At 36.9% G+C, this 24,815-nt stretch overlaps 1 protein-coding gene across 1 annotated transcript in view; it reads right to left on the reverse strand.

The window, feature by feature from the left end:
* Window positions 1–10,148: 10,148 nt before the first annotated feature.
* LOC104076771 (calsyntenin-2-like) overlaps window positions 10,149–24,815 on the reverse strand; it is a gene marked incomplete at both ends in the record, with an annotated part of 28,374 nt that continues 13,707 nt past the window's right edge. Inside the window, 3 exons of the mRNA XM_009577762.1 lie at window positions 10,149–10,270; window positions 10,861–11,109; window positions 15,456–15,641. Coding sequence (XP_009576057.1) covers window positions 10,149–10,270; window positions 10,861–11,109; window positions 15,456–15,641 — 557 coding nt within the window. The remainder of the gene's footprint in view (window positions 10,271–10,860; window positions 11,110–15,455; window positions 15,642–24,815) is intronic.

The following is a 24,815-nucleotide window of genomic DNA, read 5'->3' on the forward strand; positions in this document are numbered from 1 at the left end:
ATGACCTTTAAAGGTCCCTTCCAACCATATTCTATGATTCTATGATATGAAATTATTCATAAGGATTTCCATTTTCTAGCCAGCACTAATAACACTACTAAACTATAAATGGATTCATAATTATTTGTAATACAATCAGTGCTGAGATGCTGGTTAATGTTAAGTTTTGAAGTAATCCTGGCTCTGTCATGCTCTGGCAAAGCTCACGGATCCAAGCACATTTTGAAGACTTCATTTCTAATTGGTGGCATTGAATTAAAAAACTGCACCGTTATCTTGATCTTTTTAAAAAGCTGCTGACATTCCCTTTACTCTTAGAGAGCGTATATTTGTTTGGTAAGAAAGCAAAGGTTTAGATTCTCAGCCAGTGCAGTAGCAGTTGCATTGAGAATGGGGCAGATTTACGCCAGCGGAGGCACTGGCTAATAAGCTTTGCAGATGTTTAATAGAGCCCTCAGGAATTTTTTACTTTCTGCAGCAAATAAGCCCACTAATACCATAATAGTTCAATATGGCCAGTAGCTATCAATTCTCCTGAATGTCTGGTGAATACAAAAAGTGTTTTTTAAATCTATGTCTTAAGACAGTCAATATATTAAAAAGTAAAACTCACTGTGAAAAGTGGTATTTATCTTTCTTCAAAATCATGTAAATCATAAACATTTGGTTTACTCACCACAGTCATTCCTAATACATCCCAAGAGTTCTGTAAATAAGAAAATTGGTTTTGATGATCTAGGGAGGTGGTATAGTGAGAACTGACAAATCCATACTAAAGCTAAATGTCTCCTACAGTCTTAGGTGTGGAGTTGTTAATATGGTCGCTTTCACATGATGAATTACTGATATAAGTTTCATTAAACCATTAGCAACCATAATAATATATTTTTAAAATATTAGGCATTAATTAGAGAGTCACACATAACAAGGCTGGAAGGAATTTTAAGAGGACATATAAAGTCCATCTCTCTCTGCCAAGGTTGCACCAAGTACATCCACTACAAACTGAATAATAAATGTAAGAAAATAAAATTTAATGGGTAAAATATAAAAAGGGAAGATTAGTAGATCAAGTTCTAGTTCCATTTTAATGCACATTTCAGTAGCAAAGAATTTGATTTCTGTAAGCTTCAGTTTCCTAGTCTAATAACAAGTTGGATTTATGGACAACAATACATTAGGAAGATTTCCATTCAGTTTGCTAAGCGTGGTAGACTGAGTTCACTGTAATGTGACCATAATGTGGTCTACCATTTTATTTCATTTGCCAGAATTTCACATTATTAATATTCTGCTCTTCTCAAACCGACACCTGTTCTTGAGCTGTGCAAACAACTCCCTCTTGCCATTAGTTCTGCTTTGGATATTGGCTAGAAAAGTTTTCCCTGGAAGATCATGCTATTTCCCACTGTCTATCAACCTCTACTCCACAAGAAGAGACTCCATTAACCTCAGAGAAATGCAGGCCCTGAGGTGTCTTTCACACATAGTCACCAACCTGGCAGTACAACCAGCCACATGCCCTGCAGCCTAATGGACTTCAATAATCAATGATAAGCTTCATGAAACTTTTATGTGTCATATCTAGCATTTCCATAGCACAATGAAAAAAATCCTGGTACAAGGTCTTACTGGGTGCAAGAAAATAACTGCATTAGAAAATAAGGTATTCAGCTTTCAAATAAGAACCCTTCTATGTAATGTATATTCACTGTTGCATTGTGACAACACTGCAGTGAAGCATAAGAGTTTGCAAACTAATTTGCACGCAAGCTGTGAGCTGCTTTTGTAGCCTTGAAACTCGTAATGTGTAATACTTATTTTCACAATAGGTTTCAAAAATATGGATGGCTTAATTACAGCTTTAAATAATGAAATTGCTTAATCATACTGACAGATAAAGCACCTGAAAGCACCTGATTATGTACTGTAGCTGCAGCATGTCTTTGTGCTGTCATGCTGTATTTTCAATGTGTCTTAGTAAATTAGATCCATAGTTCGTTCATGATGAAATAATTCTATTATAATCCACCTTTCTTGTTGCTAAATTGCATCAAGCAAGCATGTCAGTTCAGTAACACTTGATGACTACAGTTAGGCTGCACTCTATGTTTATTTTTTAACTGTATAACTAGAAAGCTGCTCAGTTATGCATTTTTACATAATTCTTCATCACGTGCTTAAACATATGCATTTCTAGGCTTTGCTATTGCCAAGAGACTATCCAGATGTGGAAAGTAAATCAATGGAAAAACAACACCTTACTTTCTTCCTGAACTGCGGACATCCAGAAACCATGGCTCCAAGGCTGGAATAAAGAGCTCATGCACACAGATAAATGAATTTATAATATTGATAATACACGATGTTTACCTCCTAACTTGCATTTGAAAGGATAAAGATGTCAGTCGTACCCTTATGAAATGCTTCAAACACTGTCTGAATGCTCCAAAGCCAACCTGCTTTTCTTGAAAGATAAACAACATAGAGGCCCTAGGAAATTGCCCAAGTAACAGATCTTGCTCTTCAGCAACATTTTCAAAACAGTTTGTGCGTGTTTTGTAAAAACTCTGGTGGCATAACTGACAAATCAGGGACAGTGTAAAACATAAATATTAAAAATAGCCGATAAATAAGAAAACAAATGTGACTATTCACCTTCACATTCATAGCTTGATTCAGAATATCTGTTCTAGAGTCTCCAGAGTACTGCAGAAACACGGCAAGTTAACAGACACTTTAATCCAGCTTACTTAGGCATATTAATAACTTCATACAGAGATATTATATATGTAAGAAATTAAATTGATTTTGGGGCCTTCCCACAGTAAGCTTTAAGAGCATAATACTTCTCATTATTTCATGGTGCTACAGCCAGTTTTAAATTCTTTTTCATTCCATACAGAATTTTTTTCCTGTTTTTTTTTCCCTCCTCTTTGATTTGATCGAAAAAATGGGTGTCTCAGGGTCTAAAGGGCTTGCTGGTTGCAACAGTTCTAACTTCTAACTTCCCTAGGTAATGAGTATAACTACATATGTGAATAACAGTTTCTCATGTAAGTAAGAGCTGAAGGACAGCACATAATAGGTATAATTTTCAGAAGAGTCAATCTAGCTCATCTTAAGTCTTTGGGAACAGTAGGCCAGCACAAACAGGTTTGAAAATCCTGTACCATTACAATAAAACTGTCACAGTCAGAAAAATGAGAAAACTGCAAAATGCAGAATACTAATACACAGAAACATGTCCAAATAATTTCAAGTAAATGCAAATAGATAAATTACGAAATATTTTCTGCAGGCAGCTTGGTTACTCCCTAAGGTTCACAGAAGTTTTACAGAAGCACAGAGCAATCACCGCATTTCACATGGGGCTGGACTGCAGAAATCAGAAATGCACAAAACCAGGCCAATTTATAGGGAATACTTCAGAGCTGGCTCAAAGGAATTTTTGTATGTCATAAAGCAAGCTCTTGCCACTGTGATTTGTTGGTCAAGATTTTGTTATTAGCAGTGATACTGCAGTTGCATTAAAATACATATTAAACAAGCTTCTTTCAATTGGAGTCTCAAAGAATATTTTCAGCATTTATCAGCACTGCTGACTCATCCTTGTGCTAGCAAAAGCTATTTTGAAGCAAGATGCTGAATAAAAATTTATCAAAATAGCATTTAAAGATGGAAACTGGTAAATAAACTGTCAGAACAGACAGGGCTATAATGTAAGACACTTGGGGTGCCATGGATGCTGCAAAGACTTTTTAAGTCCTGGAATTATTTAACCTCTGTTGCAAGACTAGCATGATTAATTTATCATTTATCTCTTACTGGCTCTGTAGGAAAACACCTAACTTACTTCCTTCTGTAGTTTCAGTAAAGATGTATGCATAGAGCAGTGCAGGTCTGCATACCGATTTGTCAAATAAGTGATTAAGAGCATAAGAAACTGTTTTGAGCTTCAAGTAAAAACGAACAACTAAACTCCATCATAAAATAAAAGTTAACTTTCAGTAGGGCATCATGTTGGAAAGTATGAGACTGACAAGCCTGAGATCTTTTATCTAGAGGTGACATTCAGTGCATAGAGATGATGCACCCTATCTCCTCCGTGTACCCTTAACCCTCTAGGACTGAGAATACTATGTACTTTCCATAAATATTCACTCATTTTCTTTCTCTCTGAGCCTCTCTAGAAGGAGGCCACTAGGCTTTCGTAATGTGAATGATTGTCTTCTCCAAGCTAGATGCACACAACTAACCAACTTCTAAAAATCCAGCATACCAGAACAACTTTCACTCATAAATACTGTAATTTAATGGAAACAGCTAATTTAACTACGAAAAGATCCAGATACCAAATCCCTTTCATTTTGCCCTCTTATCACATAACATTCATTTCTTCAAAAGTCAGTTCCTGCTCTATCATGTCCTTGCACAGTAGCTTATTTTAAAAAGTAAATGGGAATGAAGGGCTTGGCTGGACAAGACTGCTTTTTACAGGTAGAAGACCGTATTGTGTGTGGTCAGTGAAGTGGTTAAATGCAAATGGAGGCTTTGCCTTGATCCTTCATAATCTATGTGCACACACAGAGATAGAATGCATCATATTCAGATTTATCTAAACCTCTTTCTCTAGTTCCTATTATGAAAGTAATTGTTTGGGGCTTTTCCACAACGAAAAGCACTGCAGGCTTATTTTGGATTATCCAAAGCAACTTATCTCATCTTAGAAAAGAAGCAATAACTTTCTGCATGTTTATCTATTTTTTGCTGACTTAGAATGACTTCAGATCATGCAATGCATTCCCCATTTTTTAAGGGGATCAATACCAATTTTGCCTGTTGGCGGTAAGACTATTTTCAGGATGATAACAAGGGCACAAAACATAAAATAATTTCCCATTGTGAATAAAAACAAGTACATGAAAAAAATGTTCATCCCTGGCTAAGATCCTTTCTCCCACCCAAAAAAATGTTCCTATTCTGTTGATTTAGGGGAAGGAAAAACACCTCTTGGCTTGACTATCCTCAATATTAGTATGAGAAATGTGAAATACACTGTGCATTGTCCTATTTAATGTTACGTTGTCCACTGTCACCAAAGGCTTGAATGCCTTTATTCATTATTCAAACTATTATTTTGATTTGGTTCTGTGTGGGCTATAGAAAACAACAGTTAAAGTGGACAAAAATTGAGGGAGAGAGTTCTTACTATATTAACCAGAAACCACTGGGGAACACACAGAAATTGTTACTTCTTATAGCAGAAATTCAAGGATCAAAAGAGGTTTTTTCTGCAATGACCATGAAAGGAAGGGGCACTAGTTTGAACCTTTACAACAGAGTTGCTAACAGAGCTCTCTGAGGTGCTTTTGGAAATATCTTTGCATTGAAAGAAAAAGAATTGAGAAGACTTTTTTTTTTTTAACATCTCTAGGGTGAAATTCTGCCCTTGTTAAAATCAATGACCATTTTCCCACTGATCTCAACAGAACTCCATTTTTAATATACATAATCTCATCATAATCTGATCTCTTTTGCAGTCCTGGTATACTTGCATCAAAGAATTTGACAAGGCTGGACATTGCACCAGCGGCTAAAGGGAAACGTGATCAGAGATGTAAGTTAAGAAGTTCCCCAACTCCCAAGTCTCCAAGGGTACTTTTGTGCTGTATGGAGCTCAGAAAGCTCAGACCCCTACCACACCCATCCCATATGCAGTTATTCCCTGTGTGCAGGAGGAGGCTGTACAATCTGATCATTTTCTTAAAATTAGTCACACGTCCATAAGACGAGCATGTAAGCATATGAGCATCCAAATAGAAGGGAACCCTAACATAAATCATCACAGCTTTCTAAGGAAAACAAAGAAACAGTTTTTGTATTTCGTATGTTATTTTTAGATGGCCCAAATTTATATTTGGCTGCCTAAATCATTCACTTAAAACCACATTTATGTTCCTACCCATTTGAGACAATTAGATGATGATTTAAGTGCCTTTTACTAACTTTGGTGACAAAACTTTTTGTAATAGGTGCTCAGGTTTAAAGACTGTCATTAAGTATGAGAATATAAATGATAAAAAATTTGACAAACACATCATCATACTCAATTTAAACCTTTGCATGGAAAATTCAGAAGAAAAGTCATGATTCTGAAACATAGGAAACACCTGCACTTCCAAGGAAATGGGAATAAGTAAAAGGAAGTAACTATGTCTAATAGGGCAGCTATTGCAGTTGTTCGGAAAAACCATGCAGTTTTTATTACCCAGCATGCATTAGAGACTTGACACTGATTTTCTTTAACATGGTTCTTTCCATATCTTTTCTTCCAGATTTCTACTAATGGATTCTCTCACAACTAAGATGGTTAATTTCCAAAAGAATGAAATTGGGGAAAAACCCAAACTATATCAATTTCTTTTTTTTCTGTGTTTCTCATAAGTAACAAGGATACCTCCAGTTTAAATCTGTTACCTCTTATTATTAGCACTTTTTGCAGACATACTCATCTCATGTGTTAGCAGTTCAATACTAAAGGTACATATGCCCGGGATTATTGCACTCTCAGGTTATGCATCCTCAGCACAATTAGCGAAAAATTAACCTAGCAAAGTCCATTAATTTTCATGTAACAAATAGGGATAAATATACTGAAAACCATACTGAAAAGAAATCCTTAGGTCTATGAACTAACTTAAAGACACAATCTTCCCAGAGCTAACTTGGCAGCCACTGCTATGTAGAGGTTTCAGACACTTGCTATGCATGACAGTTATGATGGCTGCATTGTATCGCAAGGCTTCAGATGCACTGCTCAGGTGTAGCTATATAAAATGTTACGTGACTCCTTGTATTCAGCCAAGAATGGAGTCTGCAACTAAGATGTGTGCCACACCCACCCACCACAGAAATGAGATTTAAAGAATTAAATCAAATTTGGAATGACAATAAGCGCACATTCTTAGTCAGTGCCTTGAAAGAATGAGTAGTCTTGTGGACTAGGTAGAGCCCAAAGCACCTGGTATAATAAATTTTACTACTCTGCAGTCAGAATGATAAATGATTTCACTAGTTTATGCTTCACCCTATTCCAAGGTCACTGGATTCCTCTCAGCAAAAACAAGCTGTGGATTGTTGTCACAATCATAAAGCAAGCTCAGCAATGAAGTACTCTGCCACATTTTATTCTACTACGGTGTGCTTGGTACCAACCCTTGAACTGTCTTCCAGAGTCACACATGCAATGCTGTCTACAGCATCCCATATCACAGTACAGTGCAGAAAGTGAGAAATTGTACAACGGTCAGATACAGCTTAATTCCCATGTTTTTCTTAAAAAACCAAGGAATCTGAGGATATGCCACTACAGAATGAACAGTTCTGAAGGCAAGATTTCCAGAGGTATTTCAGTATCAAAATATGCAAAAAATGACCTGGTAGACTTTCAGAAGCATCTAGAGCACTTAATCTACTTTTGAAGATCTAGCCCTAGCTTCTTTTCATATTGAGATCCAGAGGATCCAGAAAGCTAACTTGCTTTCTGATGTGGTTTTAAAATATCCTGTGCTTTCTAAGGTAGACCATTCTAGGTAAATAGTTAGAAGCTGGCATAATTTTACTACTTTGAAGTGAAAATTTCTGACTGCCTTGTCTTCAAAACCATGCAAGTTCCTTACCAGCCCATCATTCACATTTGTTTTATTTTCAGTTTCTTTTAATTTACTCTACCATATAGGCCAGATGGAACATTGAAGAAGAGGTGAAGAAGCAATCTTTACCAGGTCCCTTCATGACAAAACTTACAACAGTATCACCATGACAATATAAATTAATCATCATGGAAGTCTGGTCACACAACCCATAATAAACTTTATTTATACTTCAATCTTACATTCCTTTTCAGCTAGAAAGAGCAGTTGAAAATATACCGTGGAAATCAGTTGACAGTAGCTGAATGAAAGGAAATGAATGATGTGACCTAAAAAATCTTTTCTATCTCTAGTTTCCATCATGTAGGAGTTTTTAATAGTAGTTAGGAAGGTGCTCCCTTCAGTGCCCAACTGCAGCTCAACTTTTCTGGAGTGCTACAATTTGGGAGCATAATTTAGATTACACAAATGATTATTGGCAGATAATGAAATACACAGTTTAGAACCAAACAGTAGAAATGAAAAGAGTTAATGTGTCAAGCGCTACTTTGGACTGCCTTTAGTATATGCTCTTGCTGAAATGGCTTCAACAAAATAATTTCTCTCCAGAAACATAACTCAGAGTACAATCGATTGAATCTCGAAATATCTCCAAGGACTTATTCAGTCATCCCTAGTTGAAATCTTTGTGTTCCTCTAGGATTTACATCACAAACAATGAGTTCCTGTCACCAGGTATGTGGGATTCTACTTAAATGTCAGCTGAAAACGTGAGAAGTTGTCTGATGGTGCAACTCCCCTAGGTTTATTAATTTCAGACAAAATCTGTAGACTTGCCCAAGGTATTCTTTATCCCTTGTTAGATAAAAAATAGCACTTGTATTTAACTAGTTAGGTACACACACTTCTAGCATGTTTTTTGAAACAATGCACCCTCAAATTCATACAGATGTCCCACACCAACAAACCATCCAGCAGCAGATTTCTGAGATGAGCAGCACTTTCTAAGGAAATAATACTGTTAAAATAGAAATATAGAGTATATGATGCTCATCAATAACACGGATGCTAATCAAATTCCAGTGCAAGGGTAATCACACACAAAAAATTGTTTGATATAAAAAACCAATAGTTCAGGATACACTATCTTTTTTGTGATGTAAGAAAGAAAAAAATAATCGGAAAGATGTTAGCATTCCTGTACTTTCCAGTTTATGCCATTTTTCCTGTCTATTTTTTTAAAAGTATGGAAATGATATGGAGAAAGTAGAGTAAGAATAAAGTAATTGTAGATGGCAATAGAGATGAAAAAGTTCTTTCACACAATCCAATACATCCCCCGCCAATGGAAAATTATCTTTGACAGTACATTTTTTCCAGTATTTTGTCATGGCTAAGTTAAAGAGTTACACACAAATTTCATTTATTGAGAGGACATTGGTGCTTCCTCATTGTAAGGATACAGAAGAGAAGTTGATTGCATTCAACTTTCAAAGTCAAAATACTTTACATAAACTTTGTATTATCATTAATTTAGGTGCTTAGTATACAGTTTAGAAATACAAATCCATCTCCAGCACTCAGAACAGCATTATCTGAGGTGACATCAGTTAGTCATGATGTAATCTTCAATACGATTTAATGTAAATCTACTCCTTTCTAGACACTGTAAGATTTCATATCAAGTACAGCAGAAACTGATTCCAAACTGGTTAACGGAAATGAAAATCAAGTGCTATGATCATCACATGGTTTCTTACCACATTCATCTGATAATCACAACAAAGATCATCTTTATATATGCATTTTGAAGGTGAATTAGGAAAGTAACCATTCCTATATCTAGATCTTCAATATCATAGTTTCGACTCAAAGACATGAAGAAACTTGCTTTCAGAAAATACTACTTTGCTGAAGTCTGTCTTCTTTCATCCAAATGATCCTTATCTGCTTAGAATTCATAAATCCATGAAAGGCAACTCGTACCTCTTTAATAATAATTTCCTTGAGATATACTCTTCATAATAAGGAGAAATTACATACAGCACAGCAGATGAAAGTAAAAGTCTACAGATTAGATTTACAATATATTACAAATGCCTTTCTGTGTGTCAGCATACTCTTTATTGAAAAGGTTTCCATCACTTCCATTGTGCTGATAAAGTAGGTTTTTTTTAATGATAAATGGAAAACTTTGAGGGAACTATATGCAATGTCATTTCTCTATCCATTGCCAAAGGACATAAACCTCTACTTACTGTTTAAAATGACTCAATTAAAAAACCTACTGTATTAAATGACTCAATCAATTTAAGTCATCTATCCCTTTTTATGTGGGTCCCAATTAGAGTCATAACAGTTACAAGTTGCGGCATAATTGCAATGGACTTCCGATTTCCCAAAGCAGTTATGCTAGGATTTGGGTTGTTCTATACGATTTCTAAAGGGCATGAAGCGAAGGATGGTTTACTAGTAAGAGAAAACCACAGGTACCTGATCCAGTTTCCAGTGGAACTCTGCAGGACGAAAGGTGTCAGCCTGATCAAAGTCTTTGCGCAACAGAAATACTAATCGGCAGTTGTGCACGTACAGGGCATAGTGATGTCGGTTCATCTCTGAAAGGAGGGACCAATAAGATCAGTGATCTGAACTGTCACCAACACTTTTGTTTAGGTGAAAGTGTTTAAAAGCAATATTACACCTAAAAGACAAAAACCAACCAAATAGAAAACCCCAAAAGAATTGACTTTCTCAATATCATGGATCATTATGGTTCTCTGGGAAGCCACATATGGTAAGCATCTTCCCGAATTATGCTGTATTATTTTTGTTTATGGAAGTGTTATGTCCAAACTAATAAATAAAATCCAAATCAATATTTAATCTAACTAGTTTCAATGAAGAATTAGAACTGTTTTTCCCAATCTAAATAATAAAAAAATTAAACCTAATTTAATTATTTTATCGACCAATTCCTATCAATTCCTACAGATATGTTCACAGAGATTATCCAAGAATAGAACCAGTGCTTGAACCTTAGGTAGACACCAGTCCCCTCAATAAGCTATCAAGTCAGCAATGCTTAGAGTGGTACCATCCCAGCTTAGTAACTTTTTTCCAGACCAAATTAACTGAGGAGAGATGGTAACACCCTACTAACATTGTTATGCCCTTTGCCAAACATTTTTTCAATACACAGACTCACCTGTCTTGTCAGAGTTGCAGAGAATAGTCTCTTTCTCAGCTCTTAATCCTGGACTAGGTCCATGTTTCATCCACAGAGTGATGGTGAATTGATCAGTTAAATTCTTCGGGACTATTCCATCTGGGATTTTGGCTCCTTGCTTTCCATCAAATTTAAAAATCATGTCATTGTTATCCATGAGAAGCCCAGCTGTCCAGTTAGTTGTTGCACTGGGAGACGGTAACAGGTCAATGGCACCTGAGGAAGCTCCTGCAAATGATATATAATGAATAACATGATGAAAGACTAATGAAAAAGCTGTGAAGATTAATTTAATATAGGCCAGAAGTCTGATTCACACTCTTTAGATTATTTTTACTACCCAAATAGTCCTCCTAGTTTCACTGTTAAATCCCATATACACATTATATAAGAGTTCTCTAGATTAAACGTATTGCACAGAAAACTACAGAAAACATTTTAAAGTTATCTTTCTTGAAACTTCTCATTATTTTCTAAAATTCATTGATGGCATTTCTTCAGTTATTTCAAGAAGTGCTACAACTAAAACTGCTAAGACTAAACCCAAATTCTCTACATCCAGCTGGGAAGCTTTACATCTACCCTCCCTGACAGCATGGAGATACATGGTATGTGGGGATAATGTGTTGCAAAATATAGTACAGTGAGGATAAATGTAGGACAATGTCCAGTAGATAGCCATGGATATTCACAATAATGTTGGTATGAATGTCAATACATACAGAGTATTCACCCTAAAACAGATAATATCACTTTAATGCGGCTTCTGGCAGATAAGTGATGGCTGTAATTCCATGTGTTCTTGTCTAATGATCGGTCTAAGACTTTAGTGGTACTCACAATTCAGATTAGCCCCCACACCACACACAACCCACAAGTAAATAATTAGCAAAATGGTCCCCAGCTACACAGTATTTGTTTGTTAGAATTCATGGGAAAAAAACAGAAATGGAGAACACTGTGGTGCCAAGATCTGATAAAATAGCACAACTCTTTACAGTAGCTCTGTGTTTTCTTACAGCTTAACAATTGTCAGACACTTTTAAAAAGATGTGAAGAGCTCCCCAGAGCCTTTACTTAGCTGGTGAAAGATAGCACTGAGCAGAAAGCATGCTTGCTAGAGTAAAAAGCACAAACAATCTTTGTATTCTTGTTGATGCTTTGTCAAGTCAGAATATGGTGAACAAACCACAACTGAATAAAAAATCCTAAACTAGTCAGATATCCCACCCTCCTTCAGCATCCAAGGAGAGAAAAAAGATCCCAACTCTCTGCAGGAGTGTAGAATTTTAAGCCAAGAATGTGTAGAATTGTATCCTATGGATTTTTTAAGAAGTATTATAGTAATGATATGAAAACATTCATATCATTCAGTAACTGAATTTCTTAGACAACTCTCCAAAATTTATTACCATAAAATGAGGTTATTTCAAGTGATAGTAATATCAAATCTAACACCTACATGTTCAGAATTTGAGCACAGAGACAAAGTGTATTTTACAAATTCTAATTCTGGATAATACACCACAATGCATTGCTTAATACACAGATGTTATCAACAGGAATACATCAAACTCAATTTCTCCAGATGGCACAATTTGTGATAAATTTTCTATTTTTTTTTTTAATTCAAGCCACTAAAAAATAAAATTACTTGCACAGAACACAATTAAAACCATAATTTTCTCAATCAATTTCCTTTTGTGTTAATTTTTATGGTCATTTTTTAAACTTACAGAAGGAACAGAAATTGCTTGCACCATGGTGTATATCAAACGGGCACATGCTTATATTAGGTAAATTATGGGCTCAAAGAAGTTTCATCCCTTACTTTTCTGTCTAACTCTGGCCATAAAAATTTGGAAAGATCTATTTTTTCCACTAGAATGAATCTGTGGGAAAAGTGCAAAATTGAAGTCCCTCATATTGCTTGTTAAACTCTGATTCAGCGAGGTGCTTAATTAAACTACCTTATTTTCCCAACTTAAGGTCAGGCTTGTGTAAGAGCATTTGGGTAATCAGTACGAAGCTCAACAGGTTCTACTTTATCTGCCCGTCTTTTTATGGAGATTTATGGGTTACTTCGGAGCCTCATCCTGTTAGCATGTGCTAATCCTGCCCTGACAACAACTATTGGATTATGTGCTTGGGAGATTTAGCTGGAAGAAATCATACTGTTTCTATCCTAATAAATGCAACCAGCGTGCCAAGCTGCTCAGCCATGTCCGTACACAGACCTGGAGCAATACAAACAGGATGTACCTGGAGGTGTTCCCAGAAGAGTGTTATCATGCTACTGGATCAGTGCCCTTCCAAAATGTAGGGGCTGATGCCCTTTTCTTCTAAAATGCTTCCAGAATAATGCAGAAGCCACTGCATTAAGCACAGTTTTGGACTGAGGCCCCTGAGGTACTCCTTGCTTATTGAAGTTCTTGTTTTCACAAGCAACTTAAGGAGTTGGCTGCACCTCCTCTCCCCACCCTTCACGTTCATGCTGCAAACTTTGTGCCAGGTTAAGCACGTACTGGTGCTGCTTGCTCAAATGGACCAGACTGTTGGCTTAGATGGAAGCTAACCATCCAAATAAAACCAAGCCCAAATTATTACTTTTCAATCAGATCAACAACTTTCTCTGAGCCTCCTGCAAAGCTACAACCCAGGATAAAGGAGAGAGGGCAGGATCTACCCGCTTAGCTTGAGCATGGCCTTGAATCTGCTACTCAGTGTTTCCATATTTCAGCTTCCAGACTGCCATATGTGAGAATTAGCAATCCCATCATTTTCTATTTTATCTACATTTAGAGGGAAAGACAACAGCACCATAGTTGTCTTTCCACCATATTCTAGGCCCCTTGACTGATTCCTTTTTCTAGTGAGATTTATTCTGGATATGTTTTTGCAGCCCAAATTGTGTCTTTTATACATTCTTTATTTTTTATTATTGTTGGATGACAAGCTGGGGCCTACACATAGCTCAGACAATGAATTAAGATTGGACTAGTTTCGGGAAACATCTAGTTTATTCCGGAGAAAAAGAGGAAAACTTGCAATTCTCTTTTCTATTGCTTAAGTGTCAGCGGGTGAGGTAGTCAAGCCACATTCTGCGAACTGAACCCCTTATACTTTGCACGACCTTCCTCAACTAAGGAATTTTACACCAGCAGAAAGTACCTACTTTCGGTCCTACATTTAAAATGATAATATCGTCCGATATAGTTGCTGTTAGTGTTTTATGTCAATGTAATCATTTGGTAGTTTAGATCTTGTACATAGTGATCTGCTCTGAATAATTGTGCCACTTGCAGTTCAGGTCTGTAACAGGAATAAAGCAATGTTCTTTTTGCTGCCAATACAGGTTCTTACACGAGGCAAAAGTACTTGACTTTAGCTACAACACTTATTTTTATTAAAATGATAGTATTTTGTGAAATCAAGTTCCCATAGGTCACATAGCCTTGCTCAACCTCTCAGTTTTAATGTCATTAACATGATGAAAATGCATACTGTTGGCAGACGGGCTTTCTCCTGCTTTTCTAGGAGGTAACACTGGCTGAAAATTTTCATTTACAAAATTATTTCTTAAAGGTTAGTGTATAGATCTTAACATATCTGCAACACTGTTGTGTGATTATCAAAGCAAATGTAGCCATACAGCAGAGCACCACAAACCAAAATCCATGTATTTAAATGGAAAAAAATGTACATTTGCTACTGTAGTTCTGACAGGAGCCAGGTAAAAAGACATTTTGGGGAAGATGAGAATCAATGTTCCACACCATCAGGGCTTCAGATGAGGACTCTAAGAGGATAGGATTTTAGAGGAGGAGGAGAGACAGCAGATCTCAAAAGGCAAAAGATAAATGGTTTAATGTGTGGCCATTGCTTTGCCATACACATAATCTTTAAGTCACAAAAATACAGCAGTGTCCTCAAGCATTTAATCTACCTTTCAAAAATAATCTGTATCTTTTAAACTAAGTTATCAAAAAGCAGGAAAAGGGAGGAAAATAATTAGGAAACCTTTCTCCACCAGGATACCTCTTTTCTGAAATTCATGTTTCTTAAATGTTTTTGCTCAAATGATTGCCCCAAATGTTCCTTTACTTTTTGTTTATTTTTATTCTGGCACAGTACTTAGCAGCAGAACAGATAGCTGAGTCAGGAAGACTGAAACACAAGATGGAGATTCAATTCTCATCAAATCCTATGGTCTTCCTATGATGGTAAATCTATACCTGAAATCTCACTACACTGTCACACCAGTATTAGTAGCAAAGGGAAGAAAGAGTGAGAAAGAGGTGGAATGAGGAAAGAGAGAAAATAGAGAAGGGAAGAGGAGCAAGGGAGAAAAAAATCAAAGTAAAGCAGGGAGAAGGTATGAAAAAGAGTGAAAACAAATGGAAAAGAAAAATGTAGAACCAGTCAAATATCACCGCTCCCTTCATTTTCATTGCTACAATCCAAAACGAATCAGCTGAGCTAAATCCACGTATTGCATGCTTACAGGTCATAAGGAACTGGTGCTTTATCTGGAAAAATATTATTATTATATCAACTGAAAGCCATATCCATACCACATAATTTCTGCAGAGATTTTTCTGAGTACGTTTCACGATCACAGCCCTTTCCAATGTAATTGGTCTGCAATTCAATGGTGGTATGTATTGAGGAAACTGGTCCATCACATGTTTCTAGATGAATGCTGGGAAACAAAGGTATGCTGCCAGAACCAGGCTTGTATTCAATCCGTTTGTTCCAGTCTGGAAAAAAACAACAAAAATATCCAAGAGTGATTACAAAAGGGAAGGGAGTTATATAATTTTAAATGACATATTTTTCTCAAAGCTCACTGTCTCAGACAAAAATAAAAGTTTTTGAACTTGGCGTCAATAAGTTACTGTCCTAAAAAAATTGGATTCTGCCTCTCTTTGTAAAAGTGTCAGGCTCAATTAAGTAATACTACTGCTGCTAGAGTCATACAAGCACGGGGTACATACATATCCTGACAAGAAGTGCTAATTTGTGTCAGTCTGGATCTCCAATGTCCATGTCCCTGTGACAGACTACAAGGTAGCTGTACAGGGATGAGGCTGTCGGCTGCACTGAATTTGGTCAGATTTCATAGTTTTGTATCTCCAAGGACCAGGCTATATACATTAGTCTCACTGGACTGTGACTGAAAGCTAATATAACACATCTGTAGTGCCACTTCTCGTCTCCAAATGTTGTACTAATTTTGTGAAGTATTAATGACAGAAAGTTACAGCTGAAAGGACTACTCACGCTTTCAGCCAGATCTGACTGATCTGTGGTTTTGCTTATGCAGATGTCTCCCAGCCCACAACATTTAAACTATCACCTGCCTTAGGCAGCCACCTGGACATGCCATACATACCACAATGATTCTCAACTGAAGCATTTCATTTTTAAATCCAATTAATTATGGTGTTTACAACCTGCTTCAGAGAAAACCCAAACAAGCAGCATTAATTAAAAACATGTATTTCAGCTATCTTTACAGTTAGTATTTTCATAGAATCATAGAATGGTTTGGGTTGGAAGGGACCTTCAAAGATCACTTAGTCCACTCTCCCCCCGCCACAGGCAGGGACATCTTTCACTAGATCAGGTTGCTCAAATCCCCATCCAATCTGACCTTGAACACTTCCAGGGATGGGGCATCCACACGTTCTCTGGGCAAACTGTTCCAGTGTCTCACCATCCTTACAGAATTTCTTCCTTACATCCAATCTAAATGCACCCTCTCAGTTTAAAACTGTTACCTCTTGTCCTGTCACGACAGGCCTCAGTAAAAAGTTTCTCCCTGTTTTTCTTATAAGCCCACTTTAAGTATTGAAAGGCCACAGTATGGTCTCCCCAGAGCCTTCTCTTCTCCAGGCTGAACAACCCCAAATCTCTCAGCCGGTCTTCATAAGAGAGATGTTCCAGCCCTTTGGCCATTTTCGTGGCCCTCCTCTGGACCTGCTCTAACAGGTTCATATCTTTCTCATACATTTTAGCCAACTCCAGCCAAGTTAACATGCAACATTAATAAGAATGCCACATTAATACAGAGATGCAAATAGTTAATTATTTTGAAGTCATAAAACTATTCAACTCTCCTACTTAAGGTGTACATCTGTGTATCTGTAAAATTTGCCAACAGAAGTACTCTTGCATACATAGCTGAAGTTTCACTGACTTTTTTTAGTCCTAGGTAAAAGAGGACTCCATAAACAGAAAAATTCTAGGTCGTGGCAGTAAATGAAATCTCCTAAAGCAAACGGGCAGAAACATTCTTTCTAAATATCAGTAGAAGGAAAAGTCCTTTTTTTATATATATATGTGTGTGTGTGTGTATATATATATATATATATATGCATTTCATAGGTGAAGGAGTTTGGTGTTTTTCAACAGAACTCATTTTCAGAAAGCTTGAAAAAAGGTGCTCTCTCCCAGTATCTTAAACTGGATTAAAAATTTACAAGAAACATAGAGCAATCATTAGTCCAGAATCCAGACAAAGGAGATAGGATGCTGGCAGTCACTGGTCTGCATTTCAAAATTCTCAGACTTTCTTCATGACTTTTAATCCAAATGGTAATCATGTAGCATTTTGTTCTCAAGAGAAAGCTGAGACTTCATGGAACATCCTGAAAGTATGTTTAGTGTCTATTTTTACTAGAATCTTTAGGACTTATACATCTCTGACTAAAAGACAACTACGACTACTTTGTTGCCCGTGCACACACCAGCTGAGTTGCTATTTTAGTAGTAATTTTCAGGTAATAATATTCAGCCCATTCATTCCCTATTTAGTTAGATTTGATCTGCAGTATTGCATAATTTGTCTGCAATTGTCAACTTAAACAGTTCCCTGAGAATTTCAAGTATCGTATAAGATACATCATTACAATAACAGACTCCTGTTCCCTATCCATTCCAGAAACTCGAGGTTAACATTTTTCCAATCAAACAAAAGCAGCAAGTTCTATCAGATACTTAAGGTAAAAATAAAATAATCTGCTGTTTTGTATACATGCTAGTAATATATGAATTATTGATCTTTATAGTCTCTTATTCACCAGTTAAAACATTATATTCCTCTACCCAAAAGGAAAAATAAAGAGTCTCATATGTATCTGAAACATTTCTGACCATCTCAGCAGCTTTCAGGTGTCAGCTATGTTTTCATTTCTCAGCTATATCAAATTAACTGGCACTCATGCAAAATATTCATTACTGTATGTGAGATGTGACTGAATTATTAATTCTAACATATCTGCAACTGCACACTCCCCTCCAGTGATATGAAGAATGTCTTATAAAAACACACTATAAAAAATGCCACTACTCACGAGAAAGAATAATGGAAGACCTCTGTTTCTGCCACATGAATGTTCCTTGGATTGGAAGAGGTGTTTCTTTTTACAGTATTACCTTTCAACTTGGCAAAAACAGAGATCATAAGCCCTGAACATTCTAAATCACCCACATTTATCTCAGCTCTAAATTGTAACACATCAGCTAGACTTGAACTAATGTCTTTGTACCTTGGTCCCCTGCAGCGCCATAGACCAATCCTCATCCTAAATCCCACTAGCACTTCTTTCACTGACTTAGTGCAGATTTAGGAAGTCTGCCAAGGAGTCTCTCTCCATGCAGAAGGCATTCCTAGGCAGGCACAAGGCAATACTGGAGTATGATACAACCCTGTGATAGCAGGACAGTCCTTAAAGGCAGCAATAGCTCTGATACAAATCAGCCGGCTTATTTACAAAGTACCTGCCCCCACGGCATTTCAGCATCCCAGAGGTGTTGAAGCTGAGGTCAGCACCCTCTGTATCTCACCACCAGTAAAGTCAGTAATGTTGGAAAATGCATAGAGTTAGAACAAGCAAACAGAGAAACACCCGTGTCTCTCTCTTTAATTTTGAATGTGGTGAAGATCATTACTTAGTCTTTCTCCCAGAATAACATGCCGTATTGGACACATTCAAAAGATCAGCACCTTCCCCTCAGGAATGTGGTGGCATTTTTTCAATTCCTCTAGAACTGACTCAGAGAATGAGTCTTATGTAACTGAGTCTACAAAAGCCTCTGAATTTCAGATATTTAAAAACTGTATCTTAAAACATGACTCATGTCTAGGGTTACGCAAACAGTCAAAAGATATATAATCCCATCTGAAATGGTAGGTTGCACTAGATTAGCTAAACTTGACCAACATGGTTCCTCCTTTGACATAAACTGTCATGTGACAACACCACATTACAGTGCAAACTTAGAAAAGTAAGCACCGTCTCCCCAGTAAGGGTGAAGACTAATGCCATGGGAAAAGCTTGAATAAAACTAGGCCTGTTTAGTCCTGCAGAAAACAGCCTTTGTTTGGATTTTTTAATTTAACAGGCTTCTGCTTGCCACTTGTGGTATAAAGCTCTTTCAGACAATATAAGACAGCCCCAGCTGGATTATACCTACAACATAACAACATTAGAGAATAAATATCATAATGTCAAGTTTGTGGTGCAGATTTCATCAATTATAAAACAACTATGTAAACTTGGATCTCAGTCTCTGAGATACTCAGACTATTCCAAGATCAAAATGGATCAAACTTCAGTGACAGTTTGAGACCAAAAGTAAATCCCGATGCACTAAATAAATTTTCCTTTTAACAGAACAATAATGTAAAGACTTTCCTTGATCTCTACACTTAACAGTTTTGTACACGACTCTCTTTCCTTGTGATCCATGTATTATATTTTAATTCATTTCTAATGCTTGATGACACTAAGAATGATTTAATCTAATTTTTCCTTGAAGGAGTATGGCACTCACATGTGCAGAGGAGGTATGACCTGATTCACGTCTCGTCCTACATGTGTGTGGCCATGAACTTTGATTCCACCTCATGATACTAAAAATGATGGCAAGGTAATTAAAGACAATTGCAACACAACTCCTTCTATGCCAGTGAAATGCAAAACTTCTCTCATGTTGGACTGAAGATGTGCATCCTGGCAGCTAAATGTAAGATAAAATTTATGTAGTGTTATTAGTGAGTCTCTGCAGCATCTCTACATAATAGCTGGAACGTAAGGTTCCCAGAGCAATGTAATTGGTAGATCTGTTTCTTTTACAGCATCTTCGCATCTGTTCTATCTGTATAGGCTGGATATATGGCTAAAGGTTATTCTGCTTCCTTTTTTTTTCTTTTTAAACTTATACACTTCATAGCTTTGCTGAAGTATTTTTATTAATTTGAAAATCTGAAACGATCTCGAATAAATAAAAATATCAGTATACACAAAGCATTTCAAACAAGATCAGAAATGTGTCTGTAGTTTTGCCAAAAGTACACTTATTTTCATGATTTATGAAACTCCCTGTATCTTAAAAGGCAAGCTATAGATGCTGTACAATGATATTTGGAAGAGCCGAGCACTGTCCTCACAAAACGACAATTTTCTTTCAACACCATGAATTTACTGGAAAGCGCACATGTTGCCAGAATGTCACCATCCAGCCAGGTGGCTACAGCCACCTCAATAAATACCTGCTGTACAGTTAGGCATTCTCCACATGCGAAAGATCAATGGCCATACAACATTTCCAAAATATACACACTTTGGTACTTGAATTTCTACTTTGAACTAAAGATAAAGGATTTTTTAGCGAAACAGACACAGGGTAACAGTTCCTGTGTATTTTCTCTTGGGCAGCATTCGCTCTATATTTATGGACTTATAAATTGTGCCGACCTAAAAAAAAATACATTTCAAAGGCTTTTAATTTCCCATTTGGAAAAAAAACAAAACCCCAAGACACACAACGCAATCACCTTATCTGTTGTGCTCCCGTTTCCTGTTTAACCCCCAAAACTTCTCAAAAAAGCAAATTTTTACTTGCAAAGAAGGAAATCTCAGCCTTGCAACAGACCTTTCAAGAAATTCTGGATGCTGTTTCTCGACACAAATTACAGGTGAACAAAATTGAGTTAACATTATTATTTTAAAGTATATCATTAATGTTAAAAATGATAGTCTGCTTTGCCTTGTCATCTCAGAAGGAAAGTTAGAAAAAAGACTGGCAGTGCATGTATGCCTGCCCCTTTCTTAAATAGCTTGTTTCTGTGAAGATCCTGAACTAAAAATAACCAGGACTGTTCAGGTTGTCTAAGCAGTTTCCCATTCGTGAAACTGATCATTTTACAAAGGAGTGAATTTGGTAGAACGTCCCCTCGTTAACTGGCGACAAACCAGCTAGTAAGCATCAGCAGAACGCTACTTCCAGGATCCATCAATGTCACTGTGTGCTGCCCAGAATATAATTTTCTAAAAACAATTTGCTAAGTTTTAAACGGTCAAGCAGTCACCGCTGACAGAAAAAAATGCTTTTTCTCTTGGGAACCAAGCATGGAGCTTTATAACGGTTGCCACAACTCCTACCACTGCTAGCAGACATGTATTTTGCTAGGGAAGTTTTGTAGAAATTATGCCAAAAATGAAACAAGATTTAAGTATCAACTAGGATCATGCTTCTTGTGAACACACACAAATAACATAAATAACACATATAAATACCATTTAGGATATTTTTTATTAAACGATATTTCCCCCTTTTTTAAATTAACGTATGTATGTATAAAATATAGATATGTACTTACATGTATATGAATACACATATATATACACACATACCTATGCATGTATACATAAAATATGAATGTTTTTAACCAATGCTGCAAAATAATCTTTAAAGTTCTGTTCGGTTTTTTTAAGAGAGAAAAGATGGTTTCACATCCAGCACCACTAGTCATATAACAAAATTTTTAAAAAGCCTAATAAACATTTCTTGGTTTGACAGCTAATCTACAAGCTAGTAACATACAAATGACAGGACTGCTAAATCTGATGCCACATACAAATTTAAGCATGTTAAATATGATGAGTAATTTCTTAAGAAAATTATAATCTGAAAGTCTGACCCAGTTAAAGCCTCTCCATAGCAAAGAGAAGACTCTAACTAACTTCCAAAGCCCTGCTAAGGCAGCATGGTTTGCTAAGAGATTTGAATGCACCTCTCATAAGCATAAAGAAACATCCATATACACCTTTTCTTTCTGCAGCATGCTGATAGTTTAAAAAACAACAAAAAAGACAGAGACAGAAATTTGGCCTACTGCAGGATAGTGGTGAAGTTCGCTGTTGCAGGAGTTAGTGAACCATAATGGAATAGCAGCCGTGCCTGAACTAGTTACACTGAATATTCCATTGAGTAATAAAACCCCAAGTCCTAATGGTGCCTAATTATGAAAAAGAAACATGTAAGAATCTAAAAAATAGGAAACAACAACATAGGTTAAACTATTATTTGTCGTGAGATTACATTTGACTAATAATAGGTATTTCCTGCAGCAAACTGGGTGTTAGAGCCCCAAGTGCACTAATAAGCCCTAATGAGCCTCCGTAAGCCTCGCCTGGGGCCTCCATTTGCACCCATGGGCCAGGAGCTCTATTTAAGCTCAGCCCCAGGACTTCAGTCCTGGCCTGACCTGTGATGCTGTAGGGGTGTTGGTCTCTAGCTCAGCCACAGCTCTGGCCACCCATGGACTGGCTTTCTGCCTTGACAGCCTGGCCCCATCACCATGGACCCGCCCAGTGACCTGATCCTAACTCTCATCTATGGATTGACTTCCTGGGACCTGTCTCCTCACTATGAACATGCCTCAGGATCTGGGATCTTGGCTGAACCTGGCCCCCATCTCTGGGTCTGCCCTGCTCACCTCAGTCGGGTTGGCCCTTGGTGATGAAGGCTCTGCCAGTTCTGTTATTACAACTGGCTCCTGCGTTGCCTTCCTTTAGGGAGAGCCCTGCCCTTGCTGCCCCTCGATACCAGGTTTAGATGTGGTTAGAGACTTCTAATGTTTTCAGAAGAACAGACTACCACAAAAAGATGCCATTATGGGAAGAGGCAGCTTCCTAATTATGCTGGAGAATATGGGCTGTGACAGTGTTTGGATCCTGGTATTCCAAGGGATTTCTCTACTGAGGAGTATGCAAAGAGCTTCTCAGATTCCAAAAGACAAACTCTGAAACACTACATGGACTAATTACTGAAATCAATTGAATTGAGGATGTCAAAACTTGTGTGGAAAGTCTGCAATTTTTAAGCCCATAGTGCAAGAATATGTGGAAGTTTTTACATGCAGGGCACAAAAAAATCATAGAGAAAAGCTTCAAACCTAACTGGATATCCTGTGGTGCTTTAACTTTTGAGCAGAGGAAATGTTAATGGAACGGCCAACTGTCAGCTACACCTCAGAGGTAAAAAATTTCTCAATGAAATGGTAATTGCCCCAGTGAAGCTCATGGAGATCTTGCAGTAAAAATTTAAAAAAGGAAAGACTTTTTTTGTAGTTGTAAATGCAGAAAGGTGAACAAAGGAGTGAACTTCCAGAGGTATATGGAAATACGAATCTAGTTAAATAGGTCTAAAATGAATGGTTTCTTGCATCAGTTAAGCTGGAAAAGGCAGGCTTTAGTATTTCAATTGTAACATATATACAGAACTGCCTAAAGGGAAGGCAATAATGGGTTACTCTGAAAATGTAAAGTTCATGGTACATGGGGAAGTAACTAGTAAAGACCCCTGTGAATCTGCCTTGTGATTGTTATTTGATATTTCCATTAATGGTCTTGGCACAAAACCAGGACTGTGTTAATTACTTCTGCTAGTGACAAAATTGGAAGGCAATCCTACATTGGAAGTCAATACAGAAAGAGGATATCCCAAGCACAGAATAAGATGACCTTGAGAACTGGTGTTATGGAAATACCGCTTTGTAGTAATAATACAAAGTGCCAGTTCATGCTCAGGAACTTCAGCAAACTGGTGCGTCATCACTGAAAAATGACACATGGAAAAAGCGCTGATTCCATTAAGTCAATAACAGCATGTCCATGAGCCACCAGTCCGATATAGCCAGGCAAAAGAAAGGTAGTCTTAGAATATAAAGCACTGTTTCCAGCAAGAGGCTATGGTAAATAGAAACATGTGAAAACACCTTACCTGGAGAGTTCAGGAAAGATGTATTTAGCTGTAATACATATACAGAATTTGCTGAGGAAAGGAGAGTATATCTTAAAAATTAGATTAAAACAGGTATGACTGCTTTCTCTCAATATGTCTGGTAGTCAAACAAAAGAAAAAATGCTGATACAAGTACTTACACAAGTATGAACTTACGTAAACTTTAAGCTCAAAAATCAAATGTACTCAGAAGTTCAATCAATTTTCAAATGTCTGAAATGGGTATTTAAAGAGTGGGTGTTCTACTAAAATGATGCCATTCAAGTTAATCGCTGAATGTAAGCATTTCATTATGATTACCTTGTTTTAAGGATGTATGGCTAATGCATGCACAGCAGCTCCAAGACTAGACTAGCATAAAGGCTCCCTGCTTTGCAATAAATTTCATTTTAAAAAATATAGGTAAATATCTTATAGCTAAGACAACACAAACATTGCATTTTAAACTGCTAGGTATGTGCACAAGAAGAATAGAAATTTATTTATATTTATTGCAGAAAATATTTGGGCCTTAAAATTGTTCTTGAAGACTAGGAATATTATTCTCATAAGCAAGGTTTCCATACTTGACCACCCTCCTCCAAATAACCAATTGCTAAGGAGTAATAATATCGCTCCTTGTTAAAAGCACTGACAGCTCAAAAACCAATATAGTTTTGGTTTTCCTCTGTAATTGAATTTTACTAGAAAGCCCACATGAATACCATTCTAAAATCACTCAGCATCTACTGGAAATAGCATCTATGAAGTATGTTGACTCAGAAGTGATCTAAGATCACTCTGCTACTAAAAGAGAAGGTCAAGCCCTTCTCTGAACAAAAGAAAGATTATATTTCAGC

The sequence above is a fragment of the Fulmarus glacialis genome, unplaced genomic scaffold (genome assembly GCF_000690835.1).
Source record: "Fulmarus glacialis isolate BGI_N327 unplaced genomic scaffold, ASM69083v1 scaffold3855, whole genome shotgun sequence".
NCBI classification, from domain to species: domain Eukaryota; kingdom Metazoa; phylum Chordata; class Aves; order Procellariiformes; family Procellariidae; genus Fulmarus; species Fulmarus glacialis.